General features: G+C 45.9%; 2 protein-coding genes across 2 annotated transcripts; one reads left to right on the top strand and one right to left on the bottom strand.

Annotated features, from left to right (window-relative positions):
- Window positions 1–9,679: 9,679 nt before the first annotated feature.
- Window positions 9,680–11,554, top strand: LYC (lycopene cyclase). Its single transcript, XM_048677180.2, has one exon. The coding sequence runs from the start codon at window positions 9,818–9,820 to the stop codon at window positions 11,285–11,287; it is 1,470 nt and encodes a 489-aa protein (XP_048533137.1). The 5' UTR covers window positions 9,680–9,817; the 3' UTR covers window positions 11,288–11,554.
- Window positions 11,555–11,622: 68 nt separating this feature from the next.
- LOC125512114 (protein STRUBBELIG-RECEPTOR FAMILY 8) lies at window positions 11,623–17,523 on the bottom strand. Its single transcript, XM_048677179.2, has 16 exons — window positions 17,066–17,523; window positions 16,819–16,954; window positions 16,628–16,699; window positions 16,476–16,541; window positions 16,328–16,399; window positions 16,146–16,217; window positions 15,601–15,672; window positions 15,446–15,511; window positions 15,293–15,358; window positions 14,854–15,179; window positions 13,994–14,241; window positions 13,348–13,619; window positions 13,128–13,263; window positions 12,896–13,035; window positions 12,656–12,812; window positions 11,623–12,125 (listed from the first exon to the last, which is right to left on the bottom strand). The coding sequence occupies exons 1-16, from the start codon at window positions 17,142–17,144 to the stop codon at window positions 11,967–11,969; spliced, it is 2,139 nt and encodes a 712-aa protein (XP_048533136.2). The 5' UTR covers window positions 17,145–17,523; the 3' UTR covers window positions 11,623–11,966.
- Between the last annotated feature and the right edge of the window lie 6,792 nt (window positions 17,524–24,315).

Consider the following 24,315-nt stretch of genomic DNA (forward strand, 5'->3'; position numbering starts at 1 on the left):
AATTTGTTCACCCACCGTAATATTTTCTATCTTGAGAGAAGCCTCTAGTGAAACCTATGGCCCCCGAGTCTATTTTCCATCATATAAGTTTCTGATCTACAATTTTAGTTTCCTATGTAATTTCTTAAAATCTTTTACTTTCCGATCTATAAACCAAAAATATTACTTTACCGTTTATCCATCTATATCAGATCTCACTTTGCAAATAACCGTGAAGGGATTGACAACCCCTTTGCCACGTTGGGTGCAAGTTGGTGTTTGTTTGTGCGGGTATTCGGTGGCTTGTGTGTTGTCTCCTACTGGATTGATACCTTGGTTCTCAAAAGCTGAGGGAAATACTTACTCTACTTTGCTGCATCACCCTTTCCTCTTCAAGGGAAAAAGCAACGCAAGCTCAAGAGGTAGCAGGAAGTATTTTTGGCGCCGTTGTCGGGGAGATTTACGCCAAGTCAAGTCAAGATTTGATCTCCCATCAACTTGCCAATTTCTGGCGCCGTTGCCGGGGAGATCTACGCCAAGCCGAGACATACCAAGTACCCATCATAAACTCTCATCCCTCGCATTACATTATTTGCCATTCGCCTCTCTTTTTCTCTCCCCCACTTCTAAAACAATTTTCAAAAAGTTTTGCCTTTTCTTCGCCCCTCTTCCATCCTTCTTTTCCGCTTGCTTTTTGTGTGCTCATGTGTTGGATTGCTTGATTTGTCACGATGGCTCAAGATAATACCAAATTGTGTGACTTTTCCAATACCAACAACAATGATTTTATTAGTACTCCGATTGCTCCCGCTACTAATGTGGAATCTTTTGAAATTAATACCGCTTTGTTGAATCTTGTTATGAAAGATCAATTTTCCGACCTTCCCAATGAAGATGCTGCATCCCATCTTAATAATTTCATTGATTTGTGTAATATTAAAAATAAAAAAGATGTGGATAATGATATTGTTAAATTGAAGCTATTTCCGTTCTCACTTCGAGATCATGCTAAAACTTGGTTTTCATCTTTGCCTAAAAATAGTATTGATTCATGGAATAAGTACGCAGACTCTTTTATTTCCAAGTATTTCCCTCCCGCTAAAATCATCTCCCTTAGGAACCATATTATGAATTTTAAGCAAATTGATCGTGAACATGTTGCACAATCTTGGGAGAGAATGAAATTGATGATACGAAATTTCCCTACTCATGGTTTGAATTTGTGGATGATTATACAATTTTTTTATGCTGGATTGAATTTTGCTTCTAGCAATCTTTTAGATTCGGTCGCGGAAGGTAATTTTATGGAAATTACTTTAGGAGAAGCTACTAAAATCCTAGATAATATTGTGGTTAATTATTCGCAATGGCATACCGAAAGATCTTCCACTAGTAAAAAAGTGCATGCTATAGAAGAGAATAATGTTTTGAGTGGAAAGATGGATAAGCTTACGAAATTATTTGCTAGAAAGAGTGCTCCTACAGATCCTAATGATATGCCTTTGTCTACTTTGATTGAGAATAACAATGAATCTATGGATGTTAATTTTGTTGGTAGGAACAATTTTGGTAATAACGCGTATAGAGGTAATTTTAATCCTAGGCCGTTTCCTAGTAATTTCTCTAATAATTATGGTAGTTCCTACAACAATTCTTATGGTAATTATAATAAGATGCCCTCTGAATTTGAGAATAGTGTTAAAGAATTTATAAGTTCACAAAAGAATTTCAATGATTTTATTGAAGAAAAATTGCTTAAGATTGATGATTTGGCTAGGAACGTGGATAGAATTTCTCTTGATGTTGATTCTTTGAAACTTAGATTTATTCCACCTAAGCATGATATCAATGAGTCTCTCAAATCCATGAGAATTTCCATTGATGAGTGCAAAGAAAGAACCGCTAAGATGCGTGCTAAAAAAGATTGGTTTATAAGCGTGTTCTTCTAGTTTCCGTGAGAATAATGATGTAGGTCTTAAAGTGATTGATGTGACTCCTATTGAACTTTATTTTCCAATATAAATCTTGATAAATATGGGACTAGAGATGAGTCAACTTTAGTTAGAAGGCGTCCCAAAGATTCAGACTTTTTTAGATCTTGATGCAAAAATTGATAAAAGTGGGATTGGAGAGGTCAAAACTTTAAGTAGCAATGAACCCACTCTTTTGGATTTCAAGGAATTTAATTATGGTAATTGTTCTTTAATAGATTGTATTTCCTTATTGCAATCCATGTTGAATTCTCCTCATGCTTATAATCAAAACAAAGCTTTTACTAAACATATCGTTGATGCTATGATGCAATCTTTTGAAGAAAAGCTTGAATTCGAGGTTTCTATCCCTAGAAAACTTTATGATGAGTGGGAACCTACTATTAAGATTAAAGATTATGAATACCATGTTTTGTGTGATTTGGGTGCTATTGTTTCCACGATTCCAAAAAAATTATGTGATGTGTTAGGTTTCCATGAATTTGATGATTGTTTCTTAAATTTGTGCCTTGCGGATTCCACTATTAAGAAACCTATGGGAAGGATTAATGATGTTCTTATTGTTGCAAATAGGAATTATGTGCTTGTAGATTTCATTGTTCTAGATATAGATTGCAATCCTACATGTCCTATTATTCTGAGTAGACCTTTCCTTAGAACGATTGGTGCAATTATTGATATGAAAGAAGGAAACATTAGATTTCAATTTCTGTTAAGGAAAGGCATGGAACACTTTCCAAGAAAGAAAATTAAATTAACTTATGAATATATTATGAGAGCAACTTATGGATTTCATGCCAAAGATGATAATACTTAGATCTATCCGTGTTTTATGCCTAGCTAAGGGCGTTAAACAATAGCGCTTGTTGGGAGGCAACCCAATTTTATTTTTGTCCTTGCTTTTTAGGTCCTGTTTTGCATTAAGTAATTTATATAGCCTCTGGTTAGATGTGGTCTTATGTTTTAATTAGTGTTTGTGCCAAGTAAGACCTTTGGGATAGCTTACGGTGATAGTTGATTTGACCTTGCTGAAAAACAGAAACTTTTGCGCCCACGAGACTAATTTTCATTTTTAGCATAAGCGCGATAAAAGACTGATTCTTTTTGTAGAAAATTAATAAACAAATTTCTTAGGTTGTTCTAATTTTTCAGGATTTTATGAGTTACATAAGTATTCGAAATCTGCATATTTCTAGAGACTATTCTGTTTTTGACAGATTTTTTTCCGCGTGTTGTTTGCTTATTTTGATGCATCTATGGCTAGTATCGGGGGGTATGAACCATGTAAAAGTTGGAATATAGTAGATATTACACCAATATAAATAAAGAATGAGTTCACAACAGTACCAAAAGTGGTGATTTATTTTCTTATACTAACGGAGCTTATGAGATTTTCTGTTGAGTTTTGTGTTGTGAAGTTTTCAAGTTTTGGGTAAGAATTTGATGGACTATGGAATAAGAAGTGGCAAGAGCCTAAGCTTGGGGATTCCCCGGAAGGCATCCCCTCTTTCCTCTTCGTCTATTGCTTCTACGAGCAAGCCAGCTATCCTCTCCCGCGCAAAAGCGGGTCATAAGTGCGGTAAGGGCTGCCATGGACTTCAGCTTTTCTTGGCCGAGGTGTCGGGCGAGCCACTCATCTCGGACGCTATGTTTGAAGGTCGCAAGGGCTTCGGCGTCCGGACAATCCACAATCTAGTTCTTTTTTATTAAGAACCTGGTCCAAAGCTGTCGGGCTGATTCTCCAGGTTGCTGGATTATGTGACTAAGATCATTGGCGTCTGGGGGCCGAACATAGGTACCTTGGAAGTTGTCTCTGAATGCGTCCTCCAAGTCTTCCCAGCTACCAATAGAGTTTTCTGGTAGGCTGTTCAGCCAGTGCCATGATGGCCCCTTGAGTTTTAGGGGGGGTACTTGATGGCATGTAGATCATCAACGCGTGCCATGTGAATGTGGAGAAGAAAATCTTCAATCCATACTGCAGGATCTGTTGTGCCATTGTATGATTCGATGTTGACGGGTTTTAACCCTTCTGGGAACTGGTGCTCCATTACCTCATCGGTGAAGCATAGGGGGTGTGCGGCGCCTCTGTATCGGGCAACGTCATGGCGCAGTTCGGATGAAGTCCGTATGCAGTTTTCGGCCCTGGCGGGGTTGTGTTTGTCGTGCCAGGCCTGATGGTCGTCTTCTTGTGCTTGGGCACGCCCCCTTGATCCGTAGATTGACCTGGTCTGGCCGGCTCTATTGTCCAGGTCCTGACGTAGGTCATTAGTGTATCCCTGAGCTGTTGTTTCTCTGCTTTTACGGTGAGGTGGTGCGGGCTAGTGTTCGGCTTGAGTTGTCGTTCTGTCCCGGCCATGTGGTGGTCGGTCAGGTCCGTCAGCCACGTTACGCGCGGGTGGTATGGGCTCCAGCGCCTCATCGTCGAATTGGGGAAGCAGTTTACGCTTCAGGTAACTCTTTGTTGGGCATTCGAGGCCGTATTCTTCGGCTACCAGGACATTAGTCCATCTGTCGTTGAGCAGATCTTGGTCAGCTTGAAGTTGCTGCTACTTTTTCTTTAGGCTTCTTGCAGTAGCTATTAGCCGGCGCTTAAAGCGCTCTTGTTTGAGGGGTTCCTCTGGCACGATGAAATCTTCGTCACCGAGGCTCACGTCGTCCTCGGAGAGTGTTAGATAGTTGCTATCCTCTGAGTCTTTGTTCCCTGCTTGATCATCAGGGTCAATTTGCCCGTCCTCCCGATCATCCTGTTCGGATGTTGGTTCGATGGGGTCTTCTTGGTCCTCGGTGTTTTCTAGAGTGTCATTGTCTCCGGTGCCGGTATTGCTGTCTTTCCCATGACGCGATTTAGAGCGGCACCGCTGACGTCAACGCTTTGGTGGTATCTCAGGAGTTTCATCCTCGAATGGATCCTTTTCATCATCGTCGTCGCCTTCTTTAGGTGTGCCCACCATGTACACGTCGTATGAGGAAGTGGCCGTCCAGCGTCCGGTGAACGGCGGGTTTTGGACCTGCTCCTCTCTGGCATCGTCGTCCATACCGTTGATTTCTTTGGAGGCATAGTCGAGCATGTCGGTTAGATTGTCGACACTGGCTATGAAGTGGGTGGTGGGTGGGAAGTAAAATTCCCTATTTTCAGCTCCTAGTCCGGGTTGGGCGTAATTCGGAAGCGGTTCCTCTGTGATGGCGATGGATCACATTAAGTCCAAAGCCTCGTAAGAGCGAGGTTTGGATGGGGACAGAAGTTCCTGGGCCAAGCTTGCATGACGCGGACTTCGAGGATTCAGAGCCAGTGTCCGAAGAAGAGTCCGGTCTTGAGATGACCGCCGGTGACACTATTGTCTCCGGTTCTCCAGTGTTGAGCTCTATGGCCGTAGAGGGTCTCGCGGGCTCTAGACTCCTGTCTTCGGACCTGGTGACGCGCTCCGGATCTAAGGCCGGAGCAGTGGCTAGGGTCACGAATCCTTGGAAGATCAAGTCTCCTCGGATATCAGCGACATAGTTCAGATTTCCAAAACTGATCCGGTGACCAGGGGCATAGCTGTCAATCTGCTCTAGGTGGCCAACCGAGTTGGCACACGGTGCGAAGCCGCTGAATACGAAGATCTGGCCGGGGAGAAAAATCTCCTTCACGGCAGCATTGTTGTAGATGATCGATGGAGCCATCGAGCATTTCGACGATGGCACAGTGGAACTCTCAATGAAAGCACCAATGTCGGTGTCAAAACTGGCAGATCTCGGGTAGGGGGTCCCGAACTGTGCGTCTAAGGATCGAGGGAAACAGGAGGCAGGGGACACGATGTTTACCCAGGTTTGGGCCCTCTTGAAGGAGGTAATACCCTACGTCCTGCTTAATTGACTTTGATGAGTATAGGGGTTACAAGAGTTGATCTACCACGAGATTGTAATGGCTAAACCCTAGATGCCTAGCCTGTATGATTATGATTGCCCCTATGGACTAAACCCTCCGGTTTATATAGACACGGGAGGGGGTTAGGGTTGTACAGAGTCGGTTTATAGAAAAACGAATCTTCATATCCGAACGCCAAGATTGCCATCCACGCAAAGGAGAGTCCCATCCGGACACGGGGGAAAGTCTTCTATCTTGTATCTTCGCAGCCCATTAGTTTGGCCCATGTTACATAGCCCGAACGCCCGAGGACCCCCTTATCCAGGACTCCCTCAGTGGCAATTTCTGATAATGTTGTCGTGGCGACCGTTTCAAAAACGTTGTTGTGGCACCACTTTTAGAAAACGTTGCCGTTGGACGGAAATTTCAGCACCTCCTTCATGCGCCCGGTACACCTTCTCCACGTCGGGGGTCGTCCATGTACACTTGCCACCATCACCTATAACCTGTAGGAGATCTCTACATCTTTTACATTAAAGTGGCAATCTCGTGGCTCTAGCCATCATGCCATGACGCACAGGCCACTTAACATTAAAACATATAACCATCTCATACATAAACTCATTATCATGACGAAGGCTATACCACATCATATGCAAACCTGTAAAACTACGTGGATGCTAGGGTTTCCGGATAACACTAACTACATATGTGCACAATCAAGGCGATAATCTTGTTGCTAGATTAACTTTTGGGGTGTGTGAGGGAAGAGACTTAATTAAAAATCTCTAGCCCCACACTAAACTTCATCAAATTTGCATGACCCCCTAGAAGATCATTCATCTTCATCGCCCTCTTGTGTACGCAATGGTTCACTATTCTTGACTATGATGAAGCCCAAAGAACTGTTAGCAGATCGTCGACAGCCAGAGCCGACCGATTGTCAGAACTTTATACAAAGCTACATCATGCCGTCAATGAACTGAACCGAAGAAACACTCGAGCGAAGCATATCAAGAAAATCAAACCCTCCCATCCACATGTGATCTAGATCGAAACTTGCTTCTACTCATAGAACTGCTCATGATGCCACTGTTGGGGAACGTAGTAGAAAACGAAAAAATGCCCTACGATCACCCAAGAACAATATGAAGATGCATATAAGGCTTGGATCAACGATCGTTACCGACTTCGGAGTGCAGCAGAATTAGACGAGTCGGTGTAAATCGTACATGGAGTCCCTCGGACCATAAATGACGATCCCGCGAACCGCCCTCGAATGATCCCGCAAATGGAAGACCGAAAGCATGGCCTCTCTACTTGGTTGCAAGCGTACGGTCTTCACGATCCCACAGCGCTTCGCCGTCCAGAGCTAATCATCGCTGGAGAATTAGAGGGAGGAGATTAGAACCACTCTGGGCTTCTAATTATGAGGATTAGAGGAACTAGGTCTAGCTGTATCAACTAGGATCAACTAGAACTAGATGAACCACATGAGGCTCCAAAACTTGTGTGTCCCAAAGGGCAAAATCCTCGAGTATATATAGATTAGAGGGGAGAGGACCTAGTGCGCCGGCCAAGGGGGAGTTATAGGACTCCTCCCCCCACTCCAATTCGGCCTCCCACTGAGCCTTCCCTATTGGGTCATGGTGACCAAATATTCCTTCCACCACTTGGTCTTTTAAGGCCCATTGATATTAAATTAAATATAAAAGCCTCCTAACAATTACTAGAGCCTTTTATTATTAATTTAGCATCCCACGAAACATTTTCCACCTATATATTATTTATTGGTAATACCCGGTATTGCCAATAAGCTCTGAAACCCTTCCCATGACCCCGAAATGCTTCTGATTCCTCTTGAAACTATTCTGAATTAATGAAACAATTTCACAAATAAATCCTTGATGCTTTGGTTCTAATAACACTCCGCAGATCATGATTACCTTAATCTTGTGACCTTGTAGGTTCCCTAAATCATAGACATGAACGAAACCCCTTTGCACAATGGTCGATAGCGCAACTGTGGGTGTCCATATCAATCCCTATGATTACACGGATGACATTCGAGTGAATGGTTATCATGTGATGTTCCCTTTGCTTCGTGATACTTTACAAAACCCGAGGTGAGATGTCTCGGTATCCTCTTGAGTGATACACATGCTCACTATACCGGTCTCCTCGTTGCCGGTTTTGTTCTTCTTTTTCTCGTTGTCGTGTTTCGGCATCCCCTTGACTTAGTCACCTATGTCTGGCCAGATGATGATGGATGCCGTCACACCGAGAGGACCCTAAGAATATCTCTCCATCCTCGAAGGAGCAAATTCCACTCTCGAGCTATCGAGTCCCTTGTCAGACTTTCCGATGAACTTGTAAGTTGCCGTTATGATCACCAAGTTACTGATGATGTTTCAGCAAACCCAAAGTTCATTGTACGGTAAGAAGTGATTACGATACTCTCTTGGTCTAAGGAACTAAAACACATGTTAACACTCCGCGTTATAGTAATTAACTTGTGACGATATCATCTCAAAGTATAACAAACAAGTTTGGCCGATTCAATATGATCGTTCTTCTAACGTCATATCCTCAATGTTGTTTTAGGACTATCATTACACTTAATGATATCCTAAGATCCAAAAAATGTGATCACCAACAACACTTGAGCTAGTCTTCGAGGCGAGATTAGGGAATCTTATTTTACCGTTTATCATTCCACACGTGCATATGAGTTTTCCACTGAATCGCATATTCCAGGACCATAGCAGTTATAGCATAGAATATATACTCTTAATTCTGAACAGAGAAATATAATAATACAATAGTATTGCCTCCAAGACATATTTCCAACACCGGCCACTTTTACATTATTTTCATATGACTAAAAACTTTTCTTACACTTATAAATACAATTAGTCCCCTAGTCATTCATCATTATCACCAAAACCCACATAGAGGCTAAGATGTCATTTCGGTTTATCATATCATAGTCGAGCAACCACAAGCTTTGCTGATACATGCGAACTGATCTTCTATCAATGGTACTTTGGGCTCTTTGATTTGAGGGATCACGAAATCACAAGAATAAAAAGTGCATGACTGCAACGTCATGCCCACTCAAATATTGCATGAATGTATTTGCCTTAGTTTTTGTTCGATCGAAAAACTTGAAACACAAAAGAGATTTTCCAAGAGGTTTGAGTGAATGAAAAATTTCAAATGTAATGTAAAAGGATCCTTTGAAGAAAATATTTAGGACTCGGCAATACAGATCACACGACTGATATAGAGTTTTTTCTTCTTCTTCTAAAGATTCCAATTCTCCAAAGTCGATGTGAAAATCCTTCCTGTGAATGAAAGAGACCCGATCGATGTCTGTTATCGCATGGATCGGCCGGTTTGTTCGAAACTCTTAATGAAATTGTCAAATCAAAGGTATAACTTCTGTTTCCCTTTTACTAGATACCACATTAGTGTCATCTCGTCTATTGCTAAATGTGGTGTATTTTGTGAAGTAAATACAGTACTGTAATCCTTTTTGGGGGGAGAATTCACTACGGCCTATCATGTCGATTTCAAGCTGCAGTCCGTACTCGTCCTGACACCGACTGATCGCTAGCCCAGCCACTGCCGAACTAACACGCATCCTATTCCCCAGATCCTCCTTCCGCTCTAGCAGCGCACTGCTCCGACGGATTTTGGAGGTTTTGAAGAGAGACAAGCATATCCAATCCAGTCCATGTGTATTTTGTGCTGGCGGCTGCGGAACCGAGATGGGTTTCCCCTCCACCTCTTGTCCCGACGCTCGCACCACCTTCACAGGATCTACCCGGTGGAATCCGCCACCCACGGCCACGGACGGCAGGCAGTGGTGTGGTGGCTCCCCACCACTCCGCCCTCAGCTCACCTCTCTCTCCCTCGCCCCGCCCCCACTCTACAATAAGTAGCTTATCGACTCAGGATTACACGGCCACGCCGCGGCAGCGAATCCCCACCTCCCATGGCCACCACCGCCCTCCTCCTCCGCGCCCACCACGCCTGCCGGCCGCCGCAGGCCCCGCGGCCCGCGCCGCCGGGGCGGGCGGCGATCGTCTGCAGGGCCACGGCGTCCGTGTCGGCGGGGCAGGCGCTGCGCTCGCTGGCCCCGCCGCCGCGGCCCGAGCTGCTGTCCCTCGACCTGCCCCGCTACGACCCGGCGCGCTCCCGGCCCGTCGACCTCGCCGTCGTGGGCGGCGGGCCCGCGGGGCTCGCCGTGGCGCAGCGCGTCGCCGAGGCGGGCCTCTCCGTCGTCTCCATCGACCCCTCCCCGGGCCTCGTCTGGCCCAACAACTACGGCGTCTGGGTGGACGAGTTCGAGGCCATGGGCCTCTCCGACTGCCTCGACACCGTCTGGCCCTCCGCCTCCGTCTTCATCGACGACCGCACCTCCAAGTCGCTCCACCGCCCCTACGCCCGCGTCGCCCGCCGCAAGCTCAAGTCCACCATGATGGACCGCTGCATCGCCCACGGCGTCCGCTTCCACCAGGCCAAGGTCGCCAAGGTGGTCCACAACGAGGCCTCCTCCCTCCTCATCTGCGACGACGGCGTCGCCGTCCCGGCCACCGTCGTCCTCGACGCCACCGGCTTCTCCCGCTGCCTCGTGCAGTACGACAAGCCCTACAACCCGGGATACCAGGTCGCCTACGGCATCCTCGCCGAGGTCGACGAGCACCCCTTCGACATCGACAAGATGCTCTTCATGGACTGGCGCGACTCCCACCTCCCCGAGGGGTCCGCGATCAAGGAACGCAACAGCCGCGTGCCCACCTTCCTCTACGCCATGCCCTTCTCGCCCACCAGGATCTTCCTCGAGGAGACGTCGCTGGTCGCGCGCCCGGGGCTCTCCATGGACGACATCCAGGAGCGCATGGCCGCGCGGCTGAGGCACCTGGGAATTCGCATCAGGAGCGTCGAGGAGGACGAGCGCTGCGTGATCCCCATGGGCGGGCCGCTGCCCGTGCTGCCGCAGAGGGTGGTAGGCATCGGCGGCACGGCCGGGATGGTGCATCCCTCCACAGGGTACATGGTGGCGCGCACATTGGCGACCGCGCCCATCGTGGCAGACTCCATCGTGCGGTTTCTAGACACCGGCAACGGCGGCATCGCCGGGGACGCGCTCGCCGCCGAGGTGTGGAAGGAGCTGTGGCCGACGGACAGGCGGCGGCAGAGGGAATTCTTCTGCTTCGGCATGGACGTCCTGCTCAAGCTGGACCTCCAAGGTACACGACGCTTCTTCAACGCGTTCTTCGACCTCGAGCCGCACTACTGGCACGGCTTCCTCTCGTCGAGGCTGTTCCTGCCCGAGCTCTTGATGTTCGGGCTCTCGCTGTTCGCGCACGCTTCCAACACGTCGAAGCTGGAGATCATGGCCAAGGGCACCGTGCCTCTTGCCAAGATGGTCGGCAACTTGATACAGGACAAGGATAGGTGATGACTTAGAGGGTATGTATGTACCTGCATTTCTCATCTCAAGATCTTCATGGGGATCTTTGATTTTGGCATAGCTTTTCTCAAATGTACGTATCTATGATGGCAAAGAGGAGGATTTAAATAGCACTGCTAGCAACAGCAGCTTAGGACCTCCAGAGAGATGTAACAATACAATTCTTGCTGCTGCTACGTACGCTATTGAGATGTATAGTTCATATACTGAGGTATCGCTCACTCCATGTATTATATGTCATGGTGGACAAACACAGATCAAAGTTTTCCCATAAATTACTTACAAAAGGTCGCATAATCATAGAAATTTTAGCCTATACAGTAAGAACATGAAGTAGGATGGAACGCAATGCCAAGGAAAAGGTATGTACTTGTTTGACATCCAACAGAGTTATCCTGTTGCATTAACATTTCTTTTCTCTACCCCGACTAACATGCTGTACACGCCCTTGATTTGAGAACACAGTTTAACTGTGAAGTAGACTACCCCGAACAAAATGAAGAGAAGAATGAGCATAATTGAACAATGTAAATACCAAAATTATCTTCTCAAATTCATTTGATCCTCAACCGTCTGAACAACTCATGTATCCAGTTCATGTGCAGTCACCCAATTCTTGTATTTGTCCCTCAGACCTCCTTTTCACTTTTGCCATTCAAGAAAATGCTCAGAAGGAAATGTCTCTCGCATCTCCTTCGCGTTCTGGAGCTCTGTAAGAAAACCCAAGTTCCTCGCCTGATTGCCGCCTTACTATGCTAGCTCTCTGCATCAGGCGCACAAGTTGCTGGACAACCTCAGACATAGGAGGACGGAACTCTGGCTCCGGCTGCACAAAGAAATCACAGAAACAATTATTAGGTATTAGGATATGCCCCTGACATGAAATACATGAGGCAAAATATGCCAAGAATAAATTCTAAGAAATGAGCCAGGGTAACTTTATGACACATGCATTTGCTTTGTAAATCGAAGCAACTCAAACATAGATCAAGTAATTTAGTACTTGCAATATTAATCAGATTAGCCACGTAAGATTGCAAGAATTTGAATAAACTATAAGACTGTTTTTTCTTCTTTTATAAATAAGGGTGTGTCTAGGGCACATCTAGATGTGCTCTAGTTATTGCACATCTAAGTGAGTGAATTAAGCATAGAGAGAAAGAGAAAAAAGAAAAAGAAAATATCTACACGAATCTCAACATAAGATCAATGACATAGGACTTAGATGTGCAATACTTATAGCACATCTAGACTTAGATGTGCAATACTTATAGCACATCATGTGCTTTAGCAAAACTGTATAAATTATTAAATGCTGCCATACAACTGAATATCTGTCCCAAAGAAAGACGGTACCTGAACACAGAGTGCAATTATGTCTGCAAAGCGGGAGAGTGATTTCGCAGGGTACATTCCGTTCAATGCTGGATCAACCATCTTAGAAAGTGCATCGATGTCATGAAGCTGAGGCGTAGCCCATCTAACAAGAGACTGTTCTGACCTCTCTCTAGAACTGCAACAGCCGTACAAAGGTCATTTTTACTAATTATAAGGTGTAACACAACAGGATCAGAATAGAAGCTAGAGGGTATATACCTGTCTAGTGGCTTCCTTCCGGTCAATAGCTCTAGCATCACTACTCCAAAACTGTACACGTCACTCTTTACAGTATAAATTCCTGACATGGAAAACTCTGGGGCACTGTATCCAAATGAGCCAACCACTTCAGTAGAAACCTGGAACGACAAACCAAGTAGTTAGTGCAGGTTACACCTACAGGTGCCATTTGATAACTATCTCGGTACTTGGATGTATTTGTGATACTTGCCTGTCTCTCGGTATTGGGTGTCAAGGCAGCGAGCCCACAGTCAGATAAATGTGCATTATGCTCTTCATCAAGTAGGATGTTTGCGGACTTAAAATTTCTATGAACAACAGATGGCAAGCACACCTCATGCAGGTATCTATACAAAGATTTGGAAAACGTTAACATTATATGTGTCATCCACTAGAACCTTCAGAAATAGCAAGGGATTAAAGTAACTTACTCTAATGCCCGAGCAGTGCCTAGTGCTATTCTTACACGGATGTTCCATGTAAGTCTTCTGCTCATCTCATCAGAGAAGTGCAGCATATCATGCAGCGTTGCATTTCCAATGTACTCATAAACAAGAAGCCTTTGCGCATGCTCCACACAGTACCCTGTAAGTGGCACGATGTTTGGATGCCTAAGTCGTGACATACTTGATACAACCTCAAGGAAATCATCTTCTTCCTGCAAGGAAATAGCGGCACTGTCTACCTTCTTAACAGCCATAACCTGCAAAAGTGGCATAGAATTCAGCTGGAGTGCACAGCATTACAGAGGGGGAAAAGAGGAAGAGGGTGTATGTATTAAAAACCTCTTATATTCTTACATTTGATGCATTTTATAGTAAACATGCTAGAAAACAATAATCGCCTGGGCAGTGTAACCAATTCTTATTTGATTAACCATGGTAAATGAATAATCTGCTATATTCATAATGCTCAAGTTCAAAATGCATAAAATAGTTTCGCACTCCAGATTGGCAAAAAATGGGAATAGAGCTGATTCAGTCACCCACAAACTTGACGTTTATGAGTAATAACAAGGACTTGTTATTCCTGGTAGGGTTCTATAACTCATTTAAAACGGCAGGAAGCATATTTTACCTTTCCATTGGGGAAATCAGCCTTGTAAACACGACCAAGTGAACCCTCTCCCAGAAGGGAATCTTGACAGAAGCTATTCGTCGCAACTTGGAGGGAAGCCACGGTGTAAGGTGTTGCAGTTATGGGAACCTTTGTCTTTCTCATAGAACCAGTTTTACCATAAACCCTCTCGGGAGTCATTTTCTCAGCAGGCAGGACTTTCATAGCCGTATTTTCAAGACCTTGCTCTGGGATTTCCCTGTTAGATACTACAAAACAAAAACACAGATGGAAGGTAAAAATCTGAATTATGACTGACGAGTGTGCAATCAATTCAGTTAAAATACGGAAGATTATCAAACGAGCGAAATTGGGGGGGGGGGGGGGGGGGGGGGTTGCAGTTTTTATGTGCCACCATTAGATCTATTGAGTGCATATTACAGACTATCCAAGATTTCAAGCTCTTCACTACTAGATTTAGTGCCGTGCCTCAAAAACTAGTTGCAAAACTAAACTGATCTTGATGTCAAAGGCTAGTAATGTACTACCTTGTGCCGGAGGTTGCATCGTGAATCATAGTGTGCCATGTGAGTTTTGATTATGCAGGCAAAAGGCACTAAATGACACTTAGGCTCTACGGATGGTCAGAACTCAATTATCTTACAATGATATGGCTTGGCCTGTGAAACTGGGTTATTGAAGGTAGAAGAACATGATTTTCATTACTGATACATACACCGGTTTCGGACCCAATCAAACAGCACTCAGTTTTACGGTTGCCTTAAGCTAACGTCAGTATCTCAGCTGATTGAAAATAGCATGAGATTATACTAGTAAAATACAGCAGCAAGAAAACATGCGAGCATAAGAAAGTGCAGTACCTTCCTCTATGTTCACTGATAGTGGACCTACAAAATCTTTGGATTCCGTGCTGCTATCATCCTTCCTTTTCCGAGATTTGCGAATGCATAATACCAAAAGAAGAAGCACACACAAAGCAGCAAGTACTGAGCCAACAATTATCCCCACAAGCGAAGCTGTCTGCAGACCATTCTTGCCACCTTGACCAGTGGAGCTCTCAGAGCCTTTTGGGGCATTTCCACTTCCCCCAGAACGGTTAGGACGACTGCGCGGCTTTCTAGGGGGTGGTGGCATGAAAGGTGGTGGTGGAGGAGCAGGTCCATTCAGGAATGAGTTTCCGTTAAGTCTACAGTTGTAATTGCAACAAGTTATTAGAATGTTCTACCAAGGATATCCACTAAGCCTACAGAGAAGGGAAGAGAGGGGGGGGGGGGGGGAGTAAAGCGTTCTGGGGCATACATCACGTCTGGGATTGAGCTGAATTCTTTTGGTATCCAGCCACTGAAATTGTTGTTTGCAATGTTTCTGTCAAAAATGAAAACTAGGTTAGCATTTTATCAAGCAAACAACAGGACGAGTTAAATTGCTGCCTGAAAATGAAAACTCGCTTACAGGGTAGTAAGGCCTAAACCACTTAGAACATTGACAGAACCTGTTAACTGATTGTTTTGCATATAGCTGCAAAATGTGTTAGAATGTTGCAACCAGGGCTAAAAAGTTGAACATAAAGTCAAATTGTGCTCTTAAGAAAATCACTCAATACTTACAGACTAGAAATATTTGATAGAGAGCCAATAGAAGTTGGAAGATCCCCTGTCAGTTTGTTGAAAGACACGTCCCTGTAATGCAGTATAAATAGCATTAGATGGATTTATGGAACTAAAGGTAAGAGTATGTACGTCAGTACCAACCAGAAGGTGATTTTATGACCATTACATGTTTGAAGGGTACAAGTGCATGTCAAAACAGAGATGATTAGGTAGTAGGGGTAGTGAAAGGATTGTACTGAGAAGGGATGGGTGCCCTCTGTGACAGGGTGGGAATGAGATGCTGGGAGATGGGACTATGGGAGTTATTGGTGGATTGAGAGGGTTTCATATGAACTGTGAAGCCAGCAAATGAGTTATATTAATTTACATCATCTATGCTCTTAAAAAATGAAGTTTGAACTATATTGGTTCCAGAAGACATAGGTGCCACGTTGTGGGAAAAGTATCCGGAAAGTGTGTGGATGACAAAATTGCCTAATCACATTTTTATAAATTCATAGTAGTTTGCAAAAAAAAAAGAGCAGAGTTTGAAGATGCCTTACAACTCTGAAAGTGAGCTGAGGTTTCCAAACAAATCGCCTATTTGTTGAGCCAGTGAGTTGTGGCTGAGATTGCTGCATAGAAAGGTTAACCGCGATCAGACATTGCCAGCAGAACTGAATGCTAACACATTCATAGTCGTGCATATAAAACCGAAAAAGTTGCGAGGAACGTATTTTCTTACAGGTACTCAATTGCAGCCATGTTGGATATGGAGTATGGGAGATTGCCAGAGAAATTATTGGTCGCCAGATTCCTGCATCACCACATTCAGAGTGAAACCACCGACACAAACAAATGCAGTAACAGATTATGCCAGGTAGGATACATACAGATATGTGAGATTCGGTGGCAGCTGGTAAGGAATTGAACCTTGAATCTGGTTGTTGCTCAAATCCCTGCAAGTAACGGAACGGGGGTCAACATGATGCACAAAGAGAAGAAGAAAAACGAGAACAGTGGGCGAGTTGTGGGGAGCTCTCACAATGTTTTGAGTGAGAACAGATTGGAGAGCTCGTAGCCCAGAGAGCCGTTCAGCCCTGTCCCGGGAAGCTTGCTGTTGGATACGAGACAAGAAGCACGGGCTTAGGATGCACGGGGTACTGGCAAAACTCAATCACCGGCCGAAAAGAAAAACAAATCAACGGGTTGAGGCGTGCGAGAATGGATGCTTACATTTCGGTGACGCCCGAGCCGGTGCAGGAGACGCCCTGCCACCCCGCGCCGCAGGGGTCGCCGCCGCCGCCGGCCGACCAGCCGGCCAGCTGCGGCGGGCTGTTCCAGGAGGTGTAGAGATTCCCCAGAGCGGCGGCTGCGGGGACCCAGGCATCATTAATTATCGCGCCCACCGACACGCGCGCGAGAGATCAACAGAAAAAAAAAAGTCGGGATCGGAAGCGGAGACGTAGGCGGAGGCGCTCACCGTCGGAGGACTCGGTGGTGGCCCCCGCGGTCGCCGCCGCGAGGGCGACGAGGAGCCCGGCCAATGCGGCCGCCGCCATCCCCCGCCCGCTCCCCCAGCACCAGCAGCGGGACTCTCGCTCTCGCCTGACAAAACCCACGCGCCTTTCCCGGGGGCCTCCTCGGTGGCTTGTACCGCCGGTCCAGGCCAGGCGGCTAGGACACGGGGATCACCATGGGCGCGGACGGATGGCTTCTCTCTCCTCCCACTCACCGAGAGCAGCGGCAGGGCAGCGCAGCGGGGTACAGCTAACGTGCGCGGCGCAAACAGCTAGCCAGGCAGCGGAAAGAGGAGAGAGAAGGGGGGTGCCTTGCGTCGTCCCGGCAGCAGATTTGGATGCGGCGTGGCAATGGGGTCGGCAAGACTTAACTCTCTCTCTCTCTGCTCGCGTCTTAAATTTTGGTTGGGTTCTGGGTTGGCTCGCTCGCTCGCTCTTGGCTCCCAGCGCTTCTGATTTGATTTGACCCAAAAAACGGGGGCAGGTGAAAGAAAGGTGAGCGCGAGGGCGAGGCTGCCGGTGCTCGCGAACGGCGGGGGCGAAAGCGATTCTTTTTAGTAGCACAGTGATTTTGTGCTTTGTGTTTGACTGAGGAGTAGTACTAGTTAACTTGGTCAAATGAGATTCTTCCGTTGCTTCCGCACCCTTTCCACACAGGCTTTACTCTTTTTTTTTGAAAGTCACACAGGCTTTACTTGCGTGCCGTACGCCCCTGCCTTCGTTAACCACAACAAAGTTACAAGGTCGCCCGTTAATCACTTTGTTCGTGAGAAAATGGCTAATTTAGTTCGAATGTTTACTATCGGTTCATGATCCACTTGCGTCCCTGGTACTCGTTGCGGTGAACCAGCTTGACTGAGAATGATGTACACGTTGAAAACACACGTCTCTCACATGCTAAATTCCAGGCCGTGTTTGGTAGATCCTGCCGGTGGCCAGTTGGGCATTCCGAGTAATTATTGAGTTGCCAGTTACAACTCGCCGGTACAAGCTCTAGCCATTTGTTCTTTTAGATTAGACAGAGTGCTTTGTTGCAAAATGGGGTGCGGTTAGCTATGGAATCAAGAAAACATGGGTAGTACAAGATTAATAATGCGTGCATGTGAGGAGGAGTTGAAATTTCGTTTACAATATTATGTGTCATTGAATCTGGGGGTTTACTGGTTTGTTTATGACTGTATTTTAGTAGGTTAATCTATGATTTACATCTCCATATTTATTTGATTGTGTAAAAGAAAACATGTCTCATAAGCACTTATTAAATCAGCAAAGAAAACAAAACTTTATGAGGTAATGATAAGAGGTGAGACAATTGAGACGGTTTATAGGGGAACAAAGTGAGAGAAAAAATCAGTTGTGGGAAGAAAAAATAATCAAACAAGGATATACGAGGGGACATACCTAAGGCGAACCTTATATTCTTTTCGACTAGGAGAGATAATAGTACTCTAATGTGTGCATCCTGGCTTGCAAAGCAGAATCCTAGCATGTCTAAGGCTTCCTCTCGCCTTTATGGAAAACTATATAATGCCCAGAGCTTGTATACATTCTTCAGCCGAGCGAAAAATAATTGCAACCCCCTTCTTAAAGGTCTCTATTTGGAAGTAAATTCAACTTTTGACCTCCTATGTACTGAAGCGTTCTAGATTGACGGTTTCAATTTATCTTCCCTTTTCTACCGTATAATCGTGCATTATTTTGTTTTGTACCCCCATCATGATATCTCTAACCCACTTGTCAGCCACATCGACGCCCCGCTGCAAAATATTGAAAAACAAATGACATGAATTCCCATAAAATGTTTCAAAGAAACATATGATACCCATTTTAACTCCACGTAAGTGGTATTTACTACTTCACTGCAACTATAAATGCCCATTTCAAATCTTTAAATAATAAAAATGGCATGCCATAATTTGAATTATACTTCTATTTTCTGGGGGAAAAGTATTCCCCGGTTTAGATGTAGATTGAATAATATATGATTTTAGAGGTTTTTGTGACCATCTTTAAAATATATTGTGATGTGGCATCCAAGCAATTGCAACACGACTCTAGCAAGTGGGTCTGAGATGTCACGATGCTGAAAAACTCCTTAATTAGGGTCGAACGAAATAATGCATGACTAAGGGCTGAAACATAATCAAATTTTGAAATCCATCGGTTTTATTATACATCGAGAAATAGGAGGTAAAAATGTGAAAATTTATTTACTTTTTCTTTTGCAGGCAATTTTTTTTTACTTTTTGACTTTGTGCTACGTCCTGTTTTTAGAGGGATGTCATGTATATCATGTTAAAAAACATCTAGAGTGCAATTAGTAGACATTGCGCAGGATTTCGCTGGGATTTTGTGCCCATTTTTTTTTGCTAATTCACTTGGTATTTATGTCATGATTTATCTATCACATTTTTGATTAATTTACATAAAAGATACTCAAATATTCAACATATGTCTCAATTAAGAAAGGAATAGCAGATTCAAAAGTCAATGGAATAGCTACATTATAGCTAACGAAGCATTCTTAACAGTTTGGGACACACGAGAGAAGTGAGTGGGGAACCATTTCTTCAGGCCCCGCTTGGTTCCTCGTTTTAGGGCCCAATACACCTGTAAAATATACCCTTGTAAAATAGAAACGGATGGGCCTGTCGTTGGTGCTTGGCATGTCGTTTTTGGGCTGTAAGTTTTACACTGGTTTTCTCGTTTACACCCGTATCAGGCCGGTATCCGATACAGACCAGAGGCCGTCGTTTTTCCCCACCTCGCCTCTCGCTCGAGACCTAGATCGAGTTGCGCTGCCGGGAGGCGCCGACGCTGGTGTCCACGAGGTGGTCAAGCAACGGCGTTCGCGACGGCGACGTGGTGAGGCGCAGAAGACGGTGGCCACGACGGGGGTTAGGCGCGCCGACGACGGCGACTCGCTCCTGGCCGCGACGGTGACGGCGACTCGCTCCTAGCTGCGACGGCGACGTTGGCCGGCAGCCGTGACCTAAAGAGCCAAGCACATATGCATGTAGTCTGTGCTGTTGAATATGCGTGTACTCACGCATATTTTACAAGTAGATTGAAACCTGAAGAGCCAAGCACATATTACAACCGGATAAAAAATACCATCCTTCGGAATGTATTTGGTTGGAGGCTGGTATAATACAGGTGTAAAAGATTACAGGGGTGGCAGAAAAACTACATTCCAAGCGAGGCCTCAATGGTTGAAATGGCGGGTATCTCATATTCTGATCTTGACCATTTTGTCTTGTGTCGGCAAAGAAATAGAAGGAACGGAACAAGATTGTGATCAGCTGTTTGGTAGAACGATAGGGAACTTTTTCTGCCCAAACATGATGCGGGAATCCAGTAGCAGAACGTGTTTTATCCCGGGCTGGATCAAGTATCCGTGACATGTTGACATTTGAAGTAACGCATACCCACATTTTGTTTTTTGACGCAGTTGACTATATTTGTAACGCCCTATTTTCAGTTAGATATTTTAGTACTATATAAGAGTATCTACAACCAGACGCTCAAACGACCGAGTTGATCGGCACCCCTCATACCGAACCCAAATAAGGGTTGGATATGGAGGCGTCCGAACGCATCCGCCGCGACGGACCCGGCCGACGTTGATCCATCCGACCTCACATATATTCCTTCTCAGCCGTTTGCCGAACCAAATCCTAGTCACTTCACTCTCCTCTGCCACTCGAACTCCCGTCTGATGATCTTCGTTCGTCTTCGGCATGGCGGGCAGCGGATCTGAGTCCTTCACTTCAGATCTGTGACCCTGAGCTCATCCCACGCGGCTCCGGGGAGGAGACGGCCGTCCGGTTTGCTCTCCGCCGCTCCCGTGAGGAGGCCCATGCGAGGCGGCGCTCGGACTCCTTCCATCGGGAATCCATTGCATCTGCTCAGATGGTGCATGGATCCAATGTTAGGTGTGCCGTCGCGGCCTCACTGGATGTCGTGCGGTCCGTCTGGTGTCCAAATGCGGTGCTGGACGCGCAACCCATGTGTTGGCGCTCCGAGTGAAGGAAATATGCCCTAGAGGCAATAATAAAGTTATTATTTATTTCCTTATATCATGATAAATGTTTATTATTCATGCTAGAATTGTATTAACCGGAAACATAATACATGTGTGAATACATAGACAAACAGAGTGTCACTAGTATGCCTCTACTTGACTAGCTCGTTAATCAAAGATGGTTATGTTTCCTAACCATGGACAAAGAGTTATTATTTGATTAACGGGATCACATCATTAGGTGATTGATCTGATTGACATGACCCATTCCATTAGCTTAGCACCCGATCGTTTAGTATGTTGCTATTGCTTTCTTCATGACTTATACATGTTCCTATGACTATGAGATTATGCAACTCCCGTTTGCCGGAGGAACACTTTGGGTGCTACCAAACGTCACAATGTAACTGGGTGATTATAAAGGAGCTCTACATGTGTCTCCAAAGGTACATGTTGGGTTGGCGTATTTCGAGATTAGGATTTGTCACTCCGATTGTCGGAGAGGTATCTCTGGGCCCTCTCGGTAATGCACATCACTTAAGCCTTGCAAGCATTGCAACTAATGAGTTAGTTGCGGGATGATGTATTACAAAACGAGTAAGAGACTTGCCGGTAACGAGATTGAACTAGGTATTGGATACCGACGATCGAATCTCGGGCAAGTAACATACCGATGACAAAGGGAACAACGTATGTTGTTATGCGGTCTGACCGATAAAGATCTTCGTAGAATATGTAGGAGCCAATATGGGCATCCAGGTCCCGCTATTGGTTATTGACCGGAGACGTGTCTCGGTCATGTCTACATTGTTCTCGAACCCGTAGGGTCCGCACGCTTAAGGTTACGATGACAGTTATATTATGAGTTTATGCATTTTTATGTACCGAAGTTTGTTCGGAGTCCCGGATGTGATCACGGACATGACGAGGGGTCTCGAAATGGTCGAGACATAAAGATTGATATATTGAAAGCCTATGCTTGAATATCGGAAGTGTTCCGGGTGAAATCGGGATTTTACCGGAGTACCGGGAGGTTACCGGAACCCCCCAGGAGCTATATGGGCCATAGTGGGCCTTAGTGGAAAAGAGAAGAGGCAGCCCAACATGGGCCGTGCGCCCCTCCCCTCCCTTGGTCCGAATAGGACAAGGAGAGGGGGCCGACCCCTCTCTCTCCTTTCCCCCCTCCGCGAATCCTATTCCAACTAGGATTGGGGAGGAATCCTACTCCCAGAGGGAGTAGGACTCTCCTGGCGCGCCTCTCCATGGCCGGCCGCACCCTCCTCCCTTAGTCCTTTATATACGGAGGCAGGGGCACCCCAGAAACACACAAGTTGATCCACGTGATCATATTCTTAACCGTGTGCGGTGCCTCCTTCCACCATAGTCCTCGATAATATTGTAGCGGAGTTTAGGCGAAGCCCTGCTGCAGTAGTACATCAAGATCGTCACCACGTCGTCGTGCTGACGGAACTCTTCCCCGACACTTTGCTGGATCGGAGTCCGGGGATCGTCATCGAGCTGAACGTGTGCTAGAACTCGGAGGTGACGTAGTTTCGGTGCTTGATCGGTCGGGGCGTGAAGACGTACGACTACATCAACCAAACGCTTCCGTTGCGATCTATAAGGTACATAGATCATACTCTCCCCTCTCGTTGCTATGCATCACCATGATCTTGCGTGTGCGTAGGAAATTTTTTGAAATTACTACGAAACCCAACACCGAGGCCATGGACGCATCATGGGTGTTGTCCGACGCAAACATGACGTGTCGTGCCCGCCGTGCGAGGCAGCGGGCGTGGCAGGCGGCGGCGGCCCTCGCGGCGGTGGACGTTGGAGAGGCGGAGTCACATTCTCCAGTGTCCCGATGGATGGCCTGCACCCCCCGCACGCTGCACCCGTTTGGTCGTGGATGTCGGTGGCTCCTCCTAGAACGGATCCATCATCGATCTGACGTTCACCGACACTGTTCGGGTTCCGGACTCTGACGAGGAAGAGTAGGGCATGGGAGACGGCGGTGTCTTGAGCCTCGTGAGCCGGCCCGTGTCCTATGCCCTACGCTACCTTATCAGCGACCGGACCAATACTCTGGGGAGCGCAGCTGGCCGCCGGACATAAGAACGACGGAAGCGCGCAAGCTCCGCTTAAAAATTGATTTACGTTGTATATAATAATATAAATTTGAGGTTTCTAATTTAAAGTGTTCATTTGTAGAATTAAATACTAAAGACTTGGCCGGTTAGTGTCCGCGGGCGTATGAGGGCATCTTCAATATTTTATATGTTAGCTTGTTGGTAAAATATGACATGTCATCAACCAACACCTTAACATACAACAACTTCAATGGGTTGTATCTAGTTTGCCCAATAGGATGTGAGATAATAAATGGGGTGCTCTCTCATTCTACATTGAAGCTTGTGCAATGGGTGTTGGTTCATGTACATACAACCTTTCTTTCTTTCCTCATTTATTGTATGACACATCATCAAAAATCATATGTGGCAAAGTCTACCAACAACTATTTTACAACCATTGGAGATGCCCCGAGGGTCGGATTTAAACAAGTCCTGCTGAGACGGTGCTCAACGTGGCAGTTAGACGTTGACACGTGGCTCGTCTTATGGGTCGTCGTGCCCTTTATCCGAGGCTGGCACAACCGCACAAGCGACCTGACCTGTCTTGGTAGCTGGTAGGCGTGGTTAGGTTAGTTATATGCTTGACGAGGACCTGTGGCGCTAAACTAGCTTGGAGCTCATCGACGACAGGACACCGAGACCAGGGTATCAAATCACAGAGAAACTGACAAACAAACTAATAGTGTAATTGTTTGTTGTGGCTTCAACGGTGGCCATCAGCTAGGGCGTCGGTGCCATGTTGGTCAGAGCAGCTAGGCACCGTAACAGGCGACAACGGTAAGAGGCGACTGACGACGTAGCACCAAGAGATGTGGTCACGTCGCTCGCCATCCCATACGGGCCGTGCCTTGGCGTTGAGAGTGAGACCAGCTTTTTCTTTCTTTGGGGAGAAACCGGCGTTGACACCAGCTAGGTAGGCGTGGTTAGGTTAGGTTAGTTATGCTTGATGAGGACCCGTCATGCCAGACGAGCTTTGGAGCTCATCATCCAGAGGCCATGGTACCACATCACATAAAAACTTGACAATGGGCCAAAATAATTTCTTGTTGGCTAGCTT

The sequence above is a fragment of the Triticum urartu genome, chromosome 6A, assembly GCF_056163025.1.
Source record: "Triticum urartu cultivar PI428250 chromosome 6A, HENAU_Tu73, whole genome shotgun sequence".
Classification (NCBI taxonomy): domain Eukaryota; kingdom Viridiplantae; phylum Streptophyta; class Magnoliopsida; order Poales; family Poaceae; genus Triticum; species Triticum urartu.